This window comes from Mustela erminea, chromosome 14, assembly GCF_009829155.1.
Source record: "Mustela erminea isolate mMusErm1 chromosome 14, mMusErm1.Pri, whole genome shotgun sequence".
In the NCBI taxonomy this organism is placed as follows: Eukaryota; Metazoa; Chordata; class Mammalia; order Carnivora; family Mustelidae; genus Mustela; species Mustela erminea.
The window spans coordinates 38445684-38468405 of record NC_045627.1 but is presented as its reverse complement, the minus strand read 5'-3'; the positions used below and the strand labels follow the sequence as shown (position 1 = coordinate 38468405).

Below are 22722 nucleotides of genomic sequence, written 5' to 3'. Positions count from 1 at the left end.
GCTTTTACTATTCAGTTAAGGGAAAGAAAATATATACATGCATCTTCTCAAAGCTTTGCATTTTTCACTTTGTTTTTAAACTCAGCTTTATTTTATCATTTACATATACTTTGCTCAGTGATTTGTATACCCAGCTGACATGGTTGAAGTAGGAGGCTGTATAGCTACCAGTATGCTTTTCTGCCTATAGATAGTAACCTGATGGCTGAATGACATCTGCTGAACTCCTGATTGCACTTAAAAATGGAGAGACTAGAAAGACCAAAGTAGAAATCTAGCTGGGTTTTTTTTTTTTTAAGGTATATTCATGTATTTTAGAAAGAGGGAGCATGTGTGTGAGAGAAAGAGAGGAGAGTGGGGAAAAAGAGGGAAAGGGAGAGAAGCAGACTCCCAACTGAGCCTGGAATCCGATGCAGTCCAGTCCCACAACCCAGAAATCACAATCTGAGCCAAAACCAAGAGCCGGATGCTCAACTGACTGAGCCATCCAGGTGCCCCCAAACCTAGCTGGTTTTATTTTTATTTTTTCTTTAATATTTTATTTATTTATTTGTCAGAGAGAGAGGGAGAGAGAGCGAGCACAGGCGGACAGAATGGCAGACAGAGGCAGAGGGAGAAGCAGGCTCCCTGCCAAGCAAGGAGCCCGATGTGGGACTCGATCCCAGGATGCTGGGATCATGACCTGAGCCGAAGGCAGCCGCTTAACCAACTGAGCCACCCAGGCGTCCCACCTAGCTGGTTTTAAAAAGGCAAGACAAAGACTTGGAATTTTAGCCTCTTTGCAGCAGTATGTCTCACTCCAAGCAGACTTTCATGCCCAGATAAATAAAGCTATATTTAAGTAACAGAGCAACATTAATACAGAGTTAAGAGGATGGTTTCTAATAAAGCAGAGCAGAAGTATTTAGGAGATTAGTGTTGAAACTCAAGAAACAAGTGCTGTCTTTATTGGCCATAGTCAAGTTTCTCTTTTGGTTTTAAGGAGTATCACTACATATTAATCTAGACAAATAGAGTGGCGTTCTGTGACTTGATAATACTTTGTGTCTAACCATCTGTTTTTCTTAAAGAGATGATTTTTTATTTTTAGTCAATGCCTTCTAAATACTTTCTGTCTCCCCCTCTCCTTCTTCTCCTTCCCTCCTGTCCTTTCCTTCCTTTCTACTTGCAGCTCCTCAGAGAAATTTTGAAATCGCCTTCAAGATGTTTGACTTGAATGGAGATGGAGAAGTGGACATGGAGGAATTTGAACAGGCAAGTTGTCCTGGAAAGTTTCTTTAAGTACAATAATATTTAATACATTTTCATGTGCCTTGAAGTTATTTTGGTCTTGGTCAGCATACTCGGATGCTATACAATTTTTGAAGTACCAAATATGTCATTTTAAAAAAAATCATCCTCACTTTTAACAAGCGGGTTTTGTTTGTTAGTTTTTACTCTAAATATAAGGAATTACTTGAGCACATGATTAAGGTCAAAGTTCTTCTGATTCTCTAACATGGATTAGACTATGATGCTGAGAGGAAAAATTATGGCTGTTCAGTCATGTGTTTAGTCAATGTTTATTAAATAGCTGCTTTGTGCCATAAGTTCAGAATATAAGGATGTTTTGAAAGAATTTCTGTAAGAGAAGGAAACATGATACCATGCCTTTGACTGCAGGAGGTCCATGCCAGAGATGTGTACAGTTTCTGATGAATCCTAGAAAGAGCTTACATTTCCATAAAACTTCTATCATTGGTGGGCCATGATACCTCTGTAGATGCAATGATTATGATTATCAGACTGGCTTCAAAACAAAATATGTATAGATATATGGGAGAAAGCATTTTGTATTTAAAATAAGGAATGTAACAAAAAGGAAATTGGAGAAGTACAGTACATCTTTAAGTAAGAAATCCACAGAGACAAATATTTTTGAATACCTGGAGACATTTATTCAAATCTGCACCCTGTTTCCATCGAATACCTTCACTTTCCCGTAATCCTGCACTTTACTGATATTGACAGGTCATGTCAAATGATTACACGTAGGGGCGCCTGGGTGGCTCAGTGGGTTAAGCCGCTGCCTTCGGCTCAGGTCATGGTCTCAGAGTCCTAGGATCGAGTCCCACATCGGGCTCTCTGCTCAGCAGGGAGCCTGCTTCCCTCTCTCTCTCTCTGCCAGCCTCTCTACCTACCTGTGATCTCTCTCTGTCAAATAAATAAATAAAATCCTTAAAAAAAAAATGATTACACGTAGAACTTATTTTGGTATTTTTAAAATTTTATTTTATCTAGGGGAGTATGGGGGATATTTTATATTCATTTTGACTTTGGAAACACTGAATTTCCTCCTACTGCCCCATTTTTCTTTTTTATCAAGTTTTTATTATTTATTTATTTATTTATTTTTAAAGATTTTATTTATTTATTTGACAGCGAGAGAGATCACAAGTAGGCAGAGAGACAGGCAGAGAGAGAGGAGGAAGCAGGCTCCCCGCCGAGCAGAGAGCCCGATGTGGGGCTCGATCCAGGACCCTGGGATCATGACCTGAGCCGAAGGCAGAGGCTTTAACCTGCTAACCCACCCAGGCACCCCCTCAAGTTTTTATTTTAATTCCAGTTAATGTACAATGTGGTATTAGTTTCAGGTGTACGGTATAGTGATTGAACACTTCTATATTTCACCCTGTGTTCATCACAAGTGCATTTTTTTTTTAAGATTTTATTTATTTATTTTTCAGAGAGAGCGAGAACTAGCACAGGCAGACAGAGTGGCAGGCAGAGTCAGAGGAAGAAGCAGGCTCCCTGCGAAGCAAGGAGCCCAGTGTGGGACTCGATCCCAGGATGCTGGGATCATGACCTGAGCCAAAGGCAGCTGCTCAACCAACTGAGCCACCCAGGCGTCCCACAAGTGCATCTTTAATCCCCATCACATATTCAACTCATCCCTGGATTTTATTTTATTTTATATAAAACTACTTAATATTATTTTTATTGAGGTATTATTGACATAACTTTGTATTAGTTTTAGGTGTACAACATAATGATGTGATCTGTGAATATGTTGCAAAGTGATTACCACAATAAGTTTAGTTAACATCCATCACCACACAGTTACAAATTTTTTCCTTTTGATGAAAATTTTTAAGATCTACTCTCAACTTTCAAATTTACAGTACAATACAGTGAACTATAATCACCATACTGTACATTACATCCCCAGGACTTATCTATCTTATAACTAGAAGTTTATACCTTTAGATGACCCTCATCCATGGGGACCCCCCCCCCACATCTGTCAACCAACAATCTTCTTTGTATGCATGAGTTCGGCCTTTTTTTTTTTTTTAAAGATTTCATATATAAATGAAATCATACAGTATTTGTCCTTTTCTTTCTGACTTATTTCATGTAGCATAATGCCCTTAAAGTCCATCCATGCTATCACAAATGGCAGAATTGTCTTTTTTGTGGCTGAATAATATTCTATCATATATTTACACATACATCCGTACATATATTTTCATCCATCCATCCATTGGTGGATACTGATGTTCCCATATCTTGGCTATTGTAAATAATATTGCAATGAACATGGATGGGTGCAGGTATCTCTTTACAGTAGTGATTTTGTTACCTTCTTATAAATACCCAGAAATGAAATTGCTGGATCATATGGTAGTTCTATTTTTAATTTTCAGGGGAACCTCCATACTGTTTTCCATAGTGGCCACATCAATTTACATTCCCAGCAATAGTGCACAAGTGTTCCCTTTTCTCCACATCCTATCCAACATTTGTTATTTTTTGTCCTTTTGATAATAAACATTCTACCAGGTATGAGGTGTTATTTTGTTGTAATTTTGATTTTCATTTTCCTGATGTTGAGTGACATTGAGCACTTTTCACATACCTGTTGATCATCTCTATGTCTTCTTTGGAAAAATGTCTATTCAGATGTTAGAGAAGGGAGTGCTATTTCATCTAATGTGATCCCTTGATAATTGGGCACCTTAAACTGATACAATGTCTAATATTGACCACAAAGAATCTTGATGTAAAAAGCCTTTTAGACCAAAAACAAAAAAATAATTATAAGGTAGCTAATGAACAAATGGCTCTCTTTAGAAGTTTCCTGCTTCATCTTTATACATTTTACATTCTTGGGAAATATAAGAATTTATTAAGTTGACGGTGCTCTAGGCTTCCAAACATTCAAACTTTGCACTTACTTCCCAGTTAAACAGGTGTTTTCTTGACAGTGTATTCATCAAGCTTATAAAAAAAAGTTAAACAGAAGCAGGAAGAAGACCTCACATATTTCAAAGTTAATGTTGCATGAAGCAAACTAATAGCTAATTCCTTGATTCATCTTTTTCTAAAATCACTTTGATCATGCATAAACACATTACTAAAAGGCATTAATCTACTGTTAATACTCTGTGTGAGTTTTCTCTGACCTTTCTATCACACAGATCCTTTCTCTAACCCATTTCATAGTAGATCGTAGCGAAAGATAATTTTAAAAAAAACAACCCTCATAATGGGGCGCCTGGGTGGCTCAGTGGGTTAAGCCGCTGCCTTCGGCTCAGGTCATGATCTCAGAGTCCTGGGATCGAGTCCCACATCGGGCTCCCTGCTCAGCAGAGAGCCTGCTTCCCTCTCTCTCTCTCTGCCTGCCTCTCCATCTACTTGTGATTTCTCTCTGTCAAATAAATAAATAAAATCTTTAAAAAAAAAAAAAAAAAAAAAAAAACAACCCTCATAACTGTTTGGGCTCCTTTCACCCAATGCCATGACAGAAATGATTTTTTAGTACGAAAGTATGAGAAATAATAACTCATTTTTGAGATAGAAGAATGAAATTTTCTTTCAGAAATCACGTTTTATATTTCTTTTGATTCTCTCCACAGCATAAAGCATGTAGTAAGCATTCACATGACTAGTTGAATTGATGTTTTGATTGATTCATATGTTATACCCTTAACAAATTATCTACATAAAATATTTTAAGAAAATATTGGGGTTCCTGGGTGACTCATTGGTTAAGCGTCTGCCTTTGGCTCAGGTCATGATCCCAGGTCTCAGAATTGAGCCCTTTGTCAGGCTCCCTGCTTCTCTATCACCCTCTGCTTCCTCCCCACTTGTGCTCATGCATGCTGTCTTTCTCTCAAATAATAAATAAAATCTTAAAAAAAAAAAAAAAAAGGGCACCTGTGTGGCTCAGTTTTTAAGCATCTGCCTTCAGCTCAGATCATGATCCCACTGTCCTGGGATCAAGCCCCACACCGGGCTCCCTGCTCAGGGGAAAGCCTGCTTCTCCCTCTCCAACTCCCCGCTGCTTGTGTACCCTCTCTTGTTCTCTCTCTCTGTGTCAAATAAATAAATAAAATCTTTTAAAAAAAAAGATTTTTCTCAAAGTTTTTAAAGAATGCTTATTATAAATAGTAGTTCCTATATAATGCAGAAGTATTGAGACTGTGTGATTATTAATCACGAATGAAGACCATACTGCATGAGTTAGTTAATTTTCCCTAAACTCTTTTTCCCAGTCACTTACCCACACACATTCCCAGCACCACACACTTGAAGCTTAACACACGGTTTCCACCACAGGAAGGATATAAGCTGCAATATTTACAGCCACAGGCGAAATATAAATCATGGTAGGTTCTCAGTACTGGTTCACTATTAGTGAAAATTCTTCAGTACTCACAGTTAAGCAGATAAAATGAATTGTGTATTGTGTTCAAAACAACAACAAAAAAAATGTTCTGGTTATCCTATATTCAATTTAATTATTAAAGTCCTTTTTTTTTTTTTAAGGATTTTTATTTATTTATTTATTTGTCAGAGAGAGAGAGAGGGAGAGAGACATACACAAATGGGAAGTGGCAGGCAGAGGGAGAAGCAGGCTCCCCGCTGAGCGAGGAGCCCAGTGTGGGACTCAATCCCAGGACCCTGGGATCATGACCTGAGCGGAAGGTAGAGGCTTAACCAACTGTGCCACCCAGGTGTCCCCTGTATTCAGTTTAAAGTCTAAAAATCCTCAACCTAAAGAATTAAAAAAATCCATTGAATATCTGTCTTCAAATCTCTGTGTACATAAGAAACAAATTCAGCTTATGTTATTACCACAATAAAATGTGGACCCCGAAGAAATCATGTCAAAACCAAGTATGATACTAACCTAGAGTTACAAGGAGATTTAAAGATAATATACTCTGTGAGACAAGTAAGGCCCATAGAGTTTCACTGACCTGCATAAATTCTGTTGTCATAAATTCTTTCTCAGAACAATAGTCAGACCTCATGTCTCCTGACCCCTTGTCTCATGTCTTTCCATTATACTACTCCACTGTTTGTACAGCCATAGACTTAAATCTTCTTTATGGTCACAGGTAAAAAAATGAAATACATAAGACATTTAACTAAGGTAAATCTGTTGTTATAGCTCTTAAATTCCTAAGTGTTATGCTTTTCTAATTTGGCAATTTAAAAATCATTACCTATAGGGGCGCCTGGGTGGCTCAGTGGGTTAAAGCCTCTGCCTTCGACTTGGGTCATGATTCCAGGGTCCTTGGATCGAGCCCCGCATCGGGCTCTCTGCTCAGCGGGGGTGCCTGCTTCCACCTCTCTCTCTGCCTGCCTCTCTGCCTACTTGTGACCTCTCTCTGTCAAATAAATAAATAAAATCTTTAAAAAAAAATCATTACCTACAAAGCTTTCTGTATTATTTATATAACAAACCTTCATTATTTATCTTTACATATCCCAATTTTAATTATTCTGAATAGTTGCTTTTTTAGCTTCTAAAGAGGTAGAAACGATTACAGGAACTAGTAAAAAAGAAAATGCTACAGGGGCGCCTGGGTGGCTCAGTGGGTTAAGCCGCTGCCTTCGGCTCAGGTCATGATCTCAGGGTCCTGGGATCGAGTCCCGCATCGGGCTCTCTGCTCGGCAGGGAGCCTGCTTCCCTCTCTCTCTCTCTCTCTGCCTGCCTCTCCATCTACTTGTGATTTCTCTCTGTCAAATAAATAAATAAAATCTTAAAAAAAAAAAAAAGAAAAAAAAAGAAAATGCTACAATAGTCATAGACTTGCTTCAAAAGCTCATTTGTATAGTTAGGCCATAGTTGCTAGTTCCAAAACTTATCCTTTCTCAAAAAGTTCATTTAAAAGTTCTCAGAAGGGGCCCCTAGGTGGCTCAGTGGGTTAAGCCTCTGCCTTCAACTCAGGTCATGATCTCAGGGTCCTGGGATTGAGCCCCACATCAGGCTCTCTGCTCAGCAGGGAGCCTGCTTCCTCCTCTCTCTCTGCCTGCCTCTCTGCCTACTTGTGATCTTTCTCTCTCTCTTTCACTGTCAAATAAATAAATAGTTCTCAAAGGCAGTGCCTGGGTGGCTTAGTCGGTTGAGTCTGATTCTTTATTTTGATTCAAATCATGATCTCATTGGTCCTGAGGTCAAGCCCAGTTTGGGGCTCCCCACTCATGGGGGAGTCTGCTTGAGATTCTCTCTCCTTCTGCTTCTCCCCTGACTTGTACTCATGCTCTTTCTCCCTCTCTCTCTCAAATAAATAAATTTTTTGTAAACTTTTTTTTAAAGATTTTTAAGATTTATTTTTGAGAAAGAGAGAGAATGAGCACTAGTGGCAGAGGAAGAAAGAGAAACAGGTTCCCCATTGAGCAGGGGGCCTGATGCAGGAATCAGTCCCAGGACGCCGGGATCATGACCTGAGCCAAAGGCAGACACTCAACCTCAACTGACTGAGTCACCCAGGCACCCTTCAAATAAATAAATCTTTTTTAAAAAAATAATAAAAATAAAACTTCTCAAGGACTAAATTAATTTCCCAACTTTTCTTGGGGAATTACTTCATACCAACTTTGTATTTAATTTATTATTCTAGGGGCACCTGGATGTCTCAGTCCATTGAGCATCTGCCTTGGGCTCAGTTCATGATCCCAGAATCCCTGGATCAAGCCCTGTGTCAGGCTCCTGGCTCAGCAGGAGTCTGCTTCTCCCTTTGCCCCTCCTCCCTCTCATGCTCTTTCTCTCTCTCTCTCAAATAAATAAATAAAATCTGTTTTAAAAATTTGTCATTCTAATAAATGTGTTATTTCTCTTAGATGTCAGTATTTGCCTATAGCTATGCTACCTCTTGTCATAACTAGATAGTCAGTAGTTAGAAGTATGAAAAGCATGAAGTCTCCTGAGACTCCTCAGAATGTATTACTGAGAGGTTGATGATTATTTTATTGTTTTGTGAGAGGTTTTGAGCCTCAAACACAAATGCGTGCTCTTTTCTGAAGAGAGATTTTTAAGAGCATCTCAGTTACAACGGTGTCAGGTGTCTCTGTTAAAATCCTGGTTCTGCTACTTGCTAGCTACTTGACCTTGAACAAGTTATTAAACACTCTGCCTCAAATTCCTCATCTGTAAAATGAGGACCATCATAAGACTTAATAGGATTGTGCGCATTAAAAGAGAATCGTAGCACCGTGTAGGCAAATAAATAATCAGTAGTCAGTTATTGTTGTTACTTTTTTATACTTTTGTACTTGGTAATGTTTTTTCTGAATGGGGCTTTGCTTTTCCTTCAGGTTCAGAGCATTATCCGCTCCCAAACCAGTATGGGTATGCGTCATAGAGATCGTCCTACTACTGGTAACACCCTCAAGTCTGGCTTGTGTTCAGCCCTCACGACCTACTTCTTTGGAGCTGATCTCAAGGGGAAGCTGACAATCAAAAACTTCCTTGAATTTCAGCGTAAACTTCAGCACGATGTTCTGAAACTAGAGGTAGGTATTCCTTGGACTTCAGGGGAACAGGGCATCATGGAAGCACATAGAGCCCCTGAATGGGGAGGGCATGCACTATAGACATTCTTTCAATCTATCTCCAGCTGTGAGAACTGATTGGTTTGAACCTGACAGCAGATAGGAAATACTGTATTCTGTGAAGATGTTTGGAGGTAGGTGGTTCTGGGACTGAAAACCAAAAAGGCCTAAATTGAAAATCTTAGTTGTCTTTGGATACTCAGTTTGAGGAAAAAGAAATTCAGGGGTAAGAGCAGTTCTCAACTTGAGCATGTATCCCCAGTTTTATGTTTATTTCATAGAAGGCACCGGGAGATAGAGTTGAGGGGGGATAATTAGATCTTTCCTTGAAAGCTTACAAAGCTAAAAACAACTGGAAACACAAAAATGGCAGAATAAAAATATCCGTGCTCAGAGTTGCAGAAATGTCATACTGTGTTTGGAGATTAACTTTTCCACCTACAGTTTAAACCATCATGCTGTTGACTTCCTAGACACAACTCTGTGAGAGCATTGCCTTTCCCTATGTGTATATTTAGTGAACTACGTGTATTTTGGGTTAATTGGCTACTAAGTCTATTATATTCAAAACATTCACTAAATGCCTCCTCAGGCACTTTTTTTCCTGGAAAAAATGAAATCTGATCTTCAGAGTTTTAAAAATTCCCATACCTTGGTGTTTCTCAACTTCTTTTTTTAAAACATTTTTAATATTATTTGAAACTTGAAAACATTAAAGTACTGGAGAAAAGCACTGCTTTGTTTTTTAAACTATGTATATTCTTTATCTGCTTTTCCATTTTTCTCCATGATTCTGATAAGGTACTCCCACCTCTTCCACCCACTTAACTCCATTGAGACAGTTTGAAAAATCACAACTGAATTCTCATTATTGGTAAGAACACCACTGAATGTTCCTACTCTAGGAAAGAAGTATGAATAATACTAAAAATCAAATCAAACTTTGAAATGTGCTTTTGTACTTGTTTTCTGAAAATGGTATAATTGATACCCAAAGAACTTACCTCAAAAAAAAAAAAATTTTATCAGACTTCTTGAGAGCAGTTCTTTGGCCCCTATAATAAATGGTTAGTGCTATGTATGTGTGTGTATGTATATGCATATGAGTGTGTGTACACACACACACACATACATTTACACATAGTCTAGCCTGACACTCATTCATGGACACACAGGTGGGACTCTTAAGAGACACAGCAGGGGACTTTTTTGTCTTTCACTTTGAGATGCTATAGAGTTGGAAGCCCCCTAAGATTGTCAATGAGGTAGTTTGTCAATGAGGTAGAATATTATAAAGCATATTAGGGGTTTCATACATGTGGACCAGTACAGAGCCTACACTCAAGTGCAGGGAAAAAAAGATCTGAAAGACAGTTGTGTGTAAGATAACTTACTACAGAAAGCTCTCTTGTATTTTGACATTGGCTTTGGTCCAAGACTACCAATAACTATTCCTTGCCATTCAGCAATTCCTCATGAAAGGCATCAGTAGACTCTTGTGAAAGAGCCCAGCCTAACATGTAATAAATATTCTATAATTGTCTGTTAGTCCTGAATCCATTCTTTCCATGTGATGGTACAAGTCCAATGAATAAATGCCTCTTCATCACTAACCCCCATATATTATAGTTTCATGAATTGGTGCTTTGTCTTTGCAGTCAGATTTGTAATTCTCTGAGGAGGTGTGACTAAAAGAAAAAAACATACCTTTGGTGCTCTCATAATGAGACCGGAGTTAAAATTTTGTTTCCACCACTTACTATGTGACATTTGTTGAGTTATTTACTCTCTTAGAGCCTAGCTCCACATTTGTAAAACAGGGCAGTGGTTAAGTGAGATCATGTTTTTTATGCACTGGATTCTTTTCCTTCAGAATTTTTATTTTGAAGCCCTTACCCCCAGTACTGCAGTATCTGACGGTATTTGGAAATAAAGTCCTAAAAGAGGTGATTGAGTTAAAATGAGTCCATTAGAGTGGGCCGTAACCCAGTTCTACCGGTGTCTTTGTAAGAAAAGGAAATTTAGGGACACAGAGACCAGTGGTGCCATGCACAAAGGGACAGCCATGTGAAGAGACAGCAAGAAGGTAGCCAACTGCACGGCAAGGAGAGAAGCCACAGAGGAAACCTGCTCTGCCTATCCCTTGATCTTAGACCTGCAGCCTCCAGAACTATGAAAAAATAAATTTCTGTTGTTTGTCACCAAGCTCTAGATATTTTGTTATGGCAGCCATAGAAGACTAATACAGTGATATGCCTGATGCCACATGACTTTAATAGTATTCTTTTTATCTTCTCTGTATATCCTCTGTCACTTAGTATGGCAGTTGGCATATATGATGCACATAAATGGGTCATCTCAAATGACTGAAAGGCCCTTTCTTGAAATACTTTTATCAATAAAACTTCTGTTAAATTGGAAGCAAATTTTTGTTTTTATGAAACACTTTTGATAACACTTTTCAAAGCTTGGTTAGTGTCTCCCTTCACTGAATATGAAACATAATCTCATAATCATAGCCAAGAGGAAAATGGAAATGATTAATAATATCTTAACTTTCATATGGGTTTTTATAATTCCATCATTCTATTTACCTCTTACTAATTTTTTTAAAGATTTTATTTATTTGTTTATTATTTATTTGACAGAGACAGCGAGAGAGGGAACACAAGCAGGGGGAATGGGAGAGGGAGGAGCAGGTTCCCGCCGAGCAGGGAGCCTAACGTGGGCTTGATCCCAGGACCCTGGGATCATAACCCGAGCCGAAGGCAGCTGCTTAACAATTGAGTCATCCAGGCAACCCGTTTACCTCTTACTAGTTTTATTTCATAACTTACTTACTTTAAAATTTCAGATCCAGGAAAGTTACTATTCCATTTCGTTTTTTTGTTTTTGTTTTTGTTTTTGTTTTTTTTTAAGATTTATTTATTTATTTTAGGGGTTGCAGCAGTAGAGGGAGAGAGAGAGAGAGTCTGAAGGAGACTCCATGCTGAGCACAGAGCCTAACACAGGGCCCAATGCCACGACCTGAGCCCAAACTCAAGAGTTGGGTGCTCAGTGGACTAGGCCACCCATTTAGTTATTTCTATCTTTTTCTCACTATAGTAACTTTGAGAGTGAAGAGAATACTACTTATCTGTCAAATTTAATTTCCAGCAGGGTCAGGGAAGAGGGGAAAAGACGGTCCATAAACATTTTTGAGGGCCTACTATGAGCCAGGCACCTTACAAATATTACATGCCTTTATTTTAAATCTTGCCAACCTGTTATGTTTAGTGGTGTTATACCTGTGTTTCAGATGTGGAAACTGAAACTCAGAAAGATGAAAGTTGTAGAGCTATCAAAGGATAAGAGTGAGAATTCAAACTCAGTCTTTCAGAACTATCATTTGTTCTTTATCTGATTATTATTAGTTTTAGTCTAATACGAGATTTTTTTGCCTGACTCATTTGGAACTGTAAAGAAAAAGGAAATGCTCTGAATTTTAGGAACATAAAAAGACCAAATTTCTTGAATATCTGTGGTCTACTTGCTTTAGCACCATCTTTTCCTAGTTCTTTTGCCCCTCAAATTGAGTCTTACGACTGAAAAGAAATGCACTGTTCTTTTGTGTTTATATTACCTAAGCTAGTTGTTTAATATCTTTTTATTATAATCATTAACTTGTTAGGTTTTTATAAATGTTTAAATGCTTTTAATTTTGGTCATTTTATTATATCCTTATTTCTGTATCTGGAAACTCAAAAAAACATGGGTTTGAAGGAATAACTTGAAGGTACACAGTTGGTTTTTTAAAAAAATACCTTGAAGTTATTAAAAATTCCATCTAAGGCTACAGAGAACTATTGAGTTGAGTTCCTTAGAGACAGGTGCCAAGTCTAATTCCAATTAATATATTCATTGATTTCTTGAAGACTACAGTTAAGTAGGATGTCAGTCAAAAATGAAAGGTAATAGAAAACTCTTTGAAAGAGTATAATTAATTTTAATTTGGGGGGAGGGGAAAAAGGAGCTGTCATGTCATCAAAGAAAAGTAAAAGCTAATTTATACAAGAAGGAAGAAGCCAACTCCAGAATATACAAGAAAACTGGAATAGCATCATCTAATAAAATTCTAGGCTGTAGCATGATCTTTTTTTTATAGGTTTTGGGGCTCACGTGCTTATTGCATAACCAATCAGATTATTACATTTTAGGAAGGCATGAGTATCAATTATTTGAAGGCAAACTGGATATAGTTCAAAGGATAACAGTGAGGGGTGCCTAGGTGGCTCAGTTGGTTAAGTGTTGGACTCTTGGTTTCAGCTCAGGTCGTGATCTCATGGGTCCTGAGATGGAGTCTTGCATCCAGCTTCCACTCCAAGCTCAGCCAGGAGTCCACTTGAGTCTCTCTGCGTCTGCCCCTCCCCCACTCACATGGGCGCGTACAGGTGCTCTTGGTGCATGTGCTATCTCTCTCTAAAATATATATATATTTTTTAAAGATTTTATCACAGAGAGAAAGAGCACAAGCAGGGGAGTGGCAGAGGGAGAGAAAGAAGCGGGCTCCCCACTGAGCTGGGAGCCTGATGGGGGACTTGACAGGACACTGGGATCATGACCTGAGCCGAAGGTGGCTGCTTAACCCATTGAGCCACTCTGGCGTCCCAAAAAAATAAATATTTTTTTCAAAAAGTTAAAAAGAATAACAGTGTCTGTCTTATATGCCCAGTCTTCAAGAAAAAAAAATTGAAGTTAACAGATCTGTTCAGTCAGGAAGATAAAAGGGAGGCATAAAAAACAGTGCTAATTATTTTCATTTGTCAATAAAAGTAGAGCAAAAAAAGAAAAGAGAAGGTTAAGTTAAATATTAAATTTTTAAAAAATTATATGACTATAGTATATAGTTATATAACAGTATAATTTATAGTTCTATAAGTATATATACCTTATATAATTCATATTTATATAGCTATAACTGCATGATTGAAAATGCCTAAGGAAATTCCAGATCACCTACTTTATATCATCAAGCTGACATCTTTGCACTCAACTCTCTAAAGTGTTAAAGCAGAATTAAATCTGTCTTGCTCCAATGCGGAGGACCATATTAAGAGACAAACCTCAGCTCTTTTCCTGGCCAAAAGATTTGAAGTAGGAGACCAGAAGGCAAGAAGGCTTTCAATCAAACACTTTCTGGAACTAGAACACCCTTGACAGAGCAGATTTCTTTTTATCCTAATACCAGTTTTGCTTCTTGTTCTTTCTTCTGAGAAACTCTTATGTAAACTCAAAGATTGATTTAATTAAGTCTAAGAAACTAAATGAGATATGTTCAGTGGTGTTTCTTTTAATTTTATTCTTCAGCTTTTGCCAATACAAAGAAGAATGTGAATAATAATAAATCTATAGTTTCTTATTTCATCCTTAGATGTTTTCAGCTTGAATTTCCAAAAATCATTAAATGGGTTATTAAACAGTACTTGTCTCTTTTAGGTATTTATAACTTAAGGAGCCAATAATACGTTTAAAGGTGAAAAATAAAAACTATTAAGGTAACAATCCCCACTATAGAAAAACTGTAACTTTGCTATTTGGTTGTAAAGATGAAATTATTTTACTAGTTCATGTTTTCTAAAAAAATTTAAAGTACTTAGCCAACATGAACTACTTCACCTTCTAAAATTCTGAGGAGAAAAAGCCATAGCAAGCATTATTTTCCCAGATACTTAAAAAAAGAGAGATCTATTACTTTAGCCATATAAAATGTTTTTATTTCTTCTTTCAAGTTATTTTTTTTATCCCTTTTCTTATTTCTTAAATCCAGGCATCTGTTTCTTTAATAAAAATACTAAGTTGGGGTGCCTGGGTGACTCAGTTAAGTGTCTGACTTGATTTCCTCTAAGTTCATGATCTCAGGGTCCTGGGATGGAGCCCTGCATCAGCCACGCTCAGCAGTAAGTCTGCTTGTCCCTCCCCTTCTGCCCCTCTCCTTATGCAAGAACGTGCATGTTCTCTCTCTCTCTCTCTCTCTCAAATAAATAAATAAAATCTTCAAAAAATTAAATTAGTACCATGATCCATCCAACCTACTAGTCTTTCTTTGCCTGGGACACCAAGGCATGTTTTAGGAAATGATCATTACTTTAAAAAAATAGAAATATATAAAAAATAACAGAATAAAAATTTAATTGCCTTCAACAATTATTTATAAGTCACCCATGACTGATGTCAGCACTTTTTAAAACTAATTATATTTTCTCTCTGTACCATACACATCATAAAGTAGGTCCAGTATTTTGCTCCGATGAGAACAAGGTAGCTCTCAGGATGAATTAATTTAACAAGAAGATATGCAAAACCCAAAACCAAGCTCTGATTTAATTTCCTGCAATTCCCTTAACATCCTGTAACTCAAGTTTGCTATCATTTGTGGCTTATAGGTTCTTCAGCTTTGAAATTAGACTAAAAATACTAGGTATGGTAAAATGTTCATGGTGATATAAAGCTCCCTTGATGTTGTAAATTTAACCTTGATAATTATTCTGTAAAAAGCATTCAAAATAGTGCTTTTTTTGTTTCATATCTTTTGGAGAAGGGAGGAAAATGTTTTAAGAGTGATACTTTGTTGCTTCCAATATATAATTCTAGACATGATGTTTAGATACTCTTTTTTTTTTTTTTAAGATTTTTTAATTTATTCATGAGAGACAGAGAAAGAGTCAGAGGCAGAAGGAGAAGCAGGGTCTGCACTGAGCAGAGCCCGATGCAGGACTTGATTCCGGAATCCCGGGATCATGACCTGAGTGGAAGGCATACACCTAACCAACTGAACCACCCAGGCACCCCTAGACATGACTTTTAAAAGGCATTGATTGGCACTTCTGAATCTGAACTTTTGGATTGGTAATCGAAGTGCAGAAAACTGTTAGAGATTGATATTTTTCTTTGATTTGCAGCTAGCTTTAGGATTCCAAAGTCAGTATGTTAGTGATACCTTTGCAGTGCTGGGAAATCTCCAGGATTTTTCTGTCATCAATATATATATGTATTTAAGATTTTATTTATTTATTTGACAGAGAGAGAGAGAGGTCACAAGTAGGCAGAGAGGCAAGTGGCAGGTGTGGGGGAACAGGCTCCCTGTTGAGCAGAGATCCGATGCGGGCTCAATCCCAGGACCCTGAGACCATGACCTGCCCACTGAGCCACTCAGGCGCCCCTATCATCAACATCTTTAACTTTATATTCTAAGTTAATTTTAAACTGGTTGCAAGACAAAGAGAGTTCAAATAAATCATGAAGATTTGTTCTTTCTCTGGAAATTGTTCCTCAATATGTCATTCATACAGTCTTATCAGCCATCTTTTAGTAGAACACAAATGCTTCTCAGTTTATGAATGAGCTGTGTACCAAGGTATCAAAAGTTCATAGGTCGGGCGCCTGGGTGGCTCAGTGGGTTAGGCCGCTGCCTTCGGCTCAGGTCATGATCTCAGGGTCCTGGGATCGAGTCCCGCATCGGGCTCTCTGCTCAGCAGGGAGCCTGCTTCCCTCTCTCTCTCTCTGCCTGCCTCTCTGACTACTTGTGATTTCTCTCTGTCAAATAAATAAATAAAATTAAAAAAAAAAAAAAGTTCATAGGTCAGTTATTTGGAATTGAGAATGCAGTGATACTCCCCCACCCCGTTTTGTACACAACAGAATTCTTAAAATAGTGTTGAATGCAATAATAGTGAAATGAGAAGTAGTGTGAAAGAAGATAATAGTGTGAATTGATAGTCACTGTTTAATCTGTATGTATCCTTCTAGCCACAGCACTCTTGGATATAGACCTCTAGCAATATGACGTACTTTAACCAAGGTTTGAGTACATACTACGTAAAGTGAAAATACTAGCGTACATTTCTTGAGAGGTTACCATTGAGCCAGACACTATTCTAAGTGCTTTATGTACACTATTTCATTTAATTTTCACAAGGTATGAGGTTGGTATTATAATTATCAATACTAAACAAACAAGGAACCTGAGGCACAAAGAGATTAAGTAACTTGCCCAAAGAGGAGCTGAGATTTTATTCCAGGCAGTCTGCTTTCAGAGTCTGCTCTTAAAACTTACATGAGCTTTCTAGGAGTTTTACTAAATGAGATGAACAAAACATTGTTCTCCCGAGAAGCTTACAAAGGTGAGACGAATGAACCACAGATTCTTGCAGTGTTATAAGTACAGGACCAGACGTATTTTTATGGTGCAGTGGGAGTATAAAAGGGGACATGTAGATCAGTCTGTGAAGAGCACAATATTTGAGTTCGCTCTAGTCAAAATTCATTCTCTAGGAAGAATAGGTTGGTTAATTTTTATTCATCCTTTGTTCTGGTTGTAGGGTAGATGAGAAGAGGCAGAGGAGCCCTGAGTCACACTGGGACTGGAGCCAGGAGAGGGTGAGAGAGAAAATGACCTTTCTTCTCAGGTCCGTCCCAAACCAGGCTGAAATTAATGTGTCTCCAGGGTGTTCTCATTTTGGGAAAGGGGCCTTGTGCCCTCAAGTCCAGGTCTCTAGAGATCATCCAGAAACAGAAAGCAGGATAAGAAAAGATGCTTTCTCCAGATTTCTCCAACAGTTAGCTGGACCCTAGGGCAGATTAAATTTGGCCTCTGACCCAGACTTAGAATGAAGAAATCTGGACTAAATGATGGGCAGGGTGTCTGAGTAGGCCTTTTCATTTTTCTTCCTCTTCGAGCCATCTTCAGCCACAAAGGCCTTTCAGAATTGCAGTCTTTGGGATTCATGAGCATTTAAATATAAAGAATTAGGGCTTTAAAGAATGACAGTTGTAGTCATGAGTAGAAAAAAAAAAAAAAGCTTTCTTTGTCCTTTTTCTCCACACTTCTTTAAAATAATTTCTCAGATGACTCTAATAGATCTTTTTCTCTTTCTTTTAGAGGAAAAGGAGATTTTTTAAAAATAACTTTAGCCTCTAGCCTGCCATTCAGCCTTAGAGGAGTCTAGACAATGTCTTAGGAACCAGAGCCAGCTTTGCAGTAATTTGTGAATAAATAATGCATTACAGCCTGTTGAATTCAGACTCCAAGCAAATGCCACTTTAGAGGGTCATATATATTACATCAGGTTATTATCCTCCGAATTCAGTTAACAGCATAGAAAAGTTTTTTCCTCAAGTCTCCTTTATTTCTCCTTTTTCCTATTATAATAGAATGCCTTTTTTCCCTCCCCACCCACATTCCCCTCATTTGTTTTATATCAAATCTACCACATTAGCATGAATGGTTTTCCTTATTAAAGCTTCTCGGACTAATGAAGTACAAGCTACGTCAATCATTTTTTTAGCATTAAAAAAAGCCTCCAAATAAAGTAATACCGAAACATCTTTTTTAGGATGCCCCTTTTCTTCACCAGTCTTTCCTTGAAATCTCATATCCTGTCTACTTAGCAGAAAAATAAAGCCAAAAAATGTAACACTTGGGGTTTGGGGGCTTGGGTTTTTTGTTTTTACTAATCACAAAATTAGCGAGTCCTTAAGTATGTGCCAGACATTAGGTTAGGTACAAAAGCAGATAGTTCCTGAATAGAAGGAGTTACAATCAGACTAGAAGTTAGACAGTTATTACAGCCCTGGAAGAAAAGTACAACAGTAGAGGTATGCACACAGTAGGTGCACAGTAAATATTTGTCCAAAGAATAATCAGTATACAGTGATGTCATTTGGATTTTAAATTTTACACTTTGACCTTGGGAGCCTTAATTTCTTCAAATGTACAGTCATAGTAATATCTACCTCACAAAGTTGTCAGGAAGTCTTCCTGAGATAAGGAAGCAGCCAGGGCAATGCCTGACACCCACCATGTGCTCTAGGGTGGTTGGTTCATGTCCTCATTCCTTCATGGCCGCCTGCTTCTGGCTGAGCTGTTTTGTGTCCAGCTACTTGACAGAGCACCTTCCCACAGACTGTCGGTGTCTCCTGCACTTCTTCCATTATCAGCACAGGAAGTAAGGGAAGACTGGTGACCTGTGCTTCCTGACATCTCTGGCCAGTGGCCCATCTTGATATTTTCTGCAGCTTCATTGCCGTCAAAGTTTGAAAAGATTCCAGGAAATTGCCAACTTCATAGTCATTGGGTTGATTAGATTTGTAATCCCAAATCAGTGATTTACATTGTATCCAACTAGAAAAATAAGTGAGGTGTGTTGAATTCATTGTGCTGGAAATATTGCTTAGTGAGATGTTTAATTATTTTTTTTATATTTATATGTAGATACATTTATGGAGCATGATGCCAGAAATTAAGGCAGAAACTGAAGTAGTTCCCTTGAATACAGGATTGGTCATTTTCTCTTTATTGAACATCCTATACAGAATTATATATCTCTGTCATCATTGTTAAGAGTACTAATATGCTATATTTTCCTTTTAGTGTAGAAATAGTTCTCACGGGGACACCTGGATGGCTCAGTCAGTTAAGCGTCTGCCTTTGGCTCAGGTCTTGATCTCAGGGTCCTGGGATCAAGTCCCATGTTGGGCTCCCTTCTCAGCGGGGAGTCTGCTTCTCTCTCTCCCCCTGACCCTCCCCTCTTATGTGCATGCATGCTCTCTCTCAAATAAAATCTTTAAAAACAGAGCAGTACTTTTCATGGATTTTCTGTACTGTTAAAGTTGGCAAAGTGAAAACTGAGACGTTCTGGAAGCATTTGCTGTAGTGGAATTACCTTCCCCATCTGGTAGCTTTTTTTGTTGTGGTAGTTGTTTCTCTTTCTCCCTCTCTGTCTCTCCCTCTCTCCCTCCCTTCCCCAACTCTCTCCCTCTTCCCTCTCTCTGTATAACAAAATGACATTTGGGATGAATTAATGGTCATAGGGCTAACTTAACGGTTGTTCTTGTCTGAGGTAACCTGTCTGATTCTGCAACTTCAGCTCTGGTGTCACTGCCACCGCTAGTGTAAACACCTGCTCAAGCTCTAGTGGTTTTGCAAAGTAAGAAGATAGTTTCTAACCCCTTCTCTCCAAAATTGGAACTTTACAGCTCTATTAGTTAGCTATTATTACCTAAAAAATTATCTCCAAATGTAGCAGCTTAAAACAAATATTCTATCACACAGTTTCTAAGGGACAGGAATCCGAGAGCAGCTTAGCTGGGTGGTTCTGGCCGTCTCTCCTGAGGGGCAGCCATGCCGTCAGCCCAAGCTCCAGTGCTCTAAAAGCCTGACTAGGCTAGAGGATCCTCTGCCAAGCTCACTCATACGGCTGTGGGCAAGAGGCTTCAGTTCCTCACTCTGTGGATGTTGTCAGAAAGGCTCCCATGACATGGCAGCTGGTGCCTTGCACAGCAGGTGATCCAAGAAAGAGAAAATGGAACCAAGATGTCTTTTCTTACCTACTCTCAGGAGTGACATCCCTTCTGCTGCATTGTTTTGGCCACAAAGGCCCATCCTGGATCTTTATGGGTGGAGACTACACAAGAGCATGATTCTGAAGACCTGGGGAGCTCAGGGGGACATCTTTATACAGACTACCACACGTATAAACTCACCACCTTCCCCAGAAGATAAGACTGGCCTTTGGAGGGCCAGACAAAAATAGTTCCAGTGACATGCTGTCAGCAGTCATGCTGTCTCATGGACACAGTGCCGTTGCACCCTTTTCCAGCAGTTGGCTCATTGTAGAGGCTGACCCCAGTTTATCTTTCAGCTCTGTGGTGATTTTATTTTCAGATGCCTTCCTGCCTGTCTGTACCACTTGGCACTGCTCAGGGTCACCCCAGTCTTCCCCGTATTTCATTAGCTTTGAATCTAGTGAACAGAGTGGCAGCCTCATTCCTTTCCCTTGCTTCATAGGAGTATTCAAGCACTGTATGTTAATAGTTTGTCTCTGCTTCACCACACACCCAGCCACATGTTCTTGCAATCCAGGCCATGCAAATGCTTGCAGTATTCCTATCCCAGGCTCCTCCATCCCCAGAGAAATGCTTCTTCTATGTAGCTTTTGAATTGATGAGGAGGGCTCCCTTAAAACTACAGGATTCAATTTTTTTTCCCCACAGAGTGGGGTTTAGTCCCTTTTATGCTATAAACCATGGTTTATTGCTCCCATTAGTGGCAGAAGTATTGAATATTTTAAATAAATTTCACTTTATGGCCAAAGCATTAGGATGTGTTTAGTTTCCATGCTTATAAATTTATTCCCTCAATTTAAGGAACATGTCTTTAAAGATCACTCTCTAATTCAGTATCTATTATGAGAATAAATTTTTTCCATGATATTTTATAATCAACTTGGGAAATTCCCACTGACATAATGGTGGTGTGTTAAAAGCCTAACAGATTACTTTTCCACTCAAGATGTAAGGAATTTCACTCTCTGGTACATAGAATATGATACACATAGAAACACTTTGATAATGTATCACTTAGTGTTAGCCTTCTGGGTGCCTGAAAATGTTCATTTCTTAAGTGTGATGAACTTTGAACTTTTTTTAAAATTCATTCATTTGTTCATTTATTTATTTAGAGAGTGAGTGACGGAGGACAGAGAGAGAGGGAGAGAGAGAATCTTAGGCAGGCTCCACACTGGGTGTGGAGCCTAATCCAGGGCTTGATCTCACGACCCTGAGATCATGACCTGAGCTGAAATCAAGAGTCAGACACTTAACTGACTGAGCCAGCCAGGCATCCCTGAACTTTTAAAGCAGGAAGTAGCTACTCTCTAGCTATGCTTTTACATAATTTCCAATTATTCACATAGGTATAATCTCTCATCTTACCCATCTGTGATACTAACTAAAGAAATGGGAACAAAGTCTGCTGTCCATCAGGAATTCCCCTATCACCTCAAATTGAGCTAGAGTTTTCACGGAACTTCTGGCATTTCGTGTTAAGTAAATGTGTATCAGGTTGAATCTGACTGAGACTCATTTTAAAATTTGGATCTAAAATAACGACTGGGATTCTTGTAATGCTCAGGAAATTATACTGGTTGGTTTACTGATTTTATCTCAGTCTGACTTCAGAAAGCCTATGAGGGATTTTTTTTTTTTTTCCTGTGGATTTGAATTAAGTTTTATAGTTCACTTTTAAATATATATCTTTATGCTCTGACAGGGTTATGGTAGCTGGGGGAGCAATCTCTTTGGTTTTCCTCACTTGTGTTAATGTACAACCTCAGGTGTGATGTTATTGTGGTTTTACATTCGATTTCTGCCCAAGAATAATAATAAATTGTGGGGTTGGTTGATCCAATGAGTATACTAAGTCCATTTGTTTGGATGTGCAATCATTAACTCACCAAAGCTAATCAGATTTTACATCTACTTTGTCAACTGTGCCTGGGAGCCTATTCTCTTAGTGAAACATAATTAATTTCAAACCAGCAAAATGGGGAATAGGTTTCCAGTCCCTTCTAAACCTGCTTTATAGAGGTCATCCAAAATGACTCCCCTTCCCACATAGATGTTTCAGTAGTCACCACATCCATCTGCCAGAGGGCTCAACAGGGCAGATCCTAGAGCAGAGTAAAAGCTACATCATCTTGATAAGTGAATACTGCTAAGCTATAATTAGTATATGTCCAGCCCTAGTTCCTAGATAGCTTCAAATATTTGAAATGCCTGCCTCTCTCTGCCAGTATTTGCTGGTAAATACACGATAGAACAATGTGCAGTTTTCCCCGTGATGTTACCATGGTGGCATAATTTTAGTGTATTCCGTGAGTTGGCTGTGATCGAAAATACCGGTTAACTTCCTCTCTGCCTCTATACTAAAAGCAGTGGAGTAACCTTGGCCTCTGGTTTATGATTGTAGTCTTTACTGGTACTGCAAAGCCAAGGACAACATGTATCCTCCATAGGTGATTTGGGGCTTGTTGTTGCCGCCCAGCTACGTGACAGCCAGAGGCAAGGAAGTAACTATTT

At 38.6% G+C, this 22722-nt stretch overlaps 1 protein-coding gene across 4 annotated transcripts in view; it reads left to right on the top strand.

The window, feature by feature from the left end:
- Window positions 1-22722, top strand: part of MICU1 (mitochondrial calcium uptake 1) — a 247798-nt gene that overhangs the window by 166920 nt on the left and 58156 nt on the right. For all 4 annotated transcript variants that reach the window (XM_032313604.1, XM_032313603.1, XM_032313602.1 and 1 more), the window contains 2 exons: window positions 1172-1254; window positions 8590-8787. In XM_032313604.1, the coding sequence (XP_032169495.1) occupies window positions 1172-1254; window positions 8590-8787 (281 nt within the window). The remainder of the gene's footprint in view (window positions 1-1171; window positions 1255-8589; window positions 8788-22722) is intronic.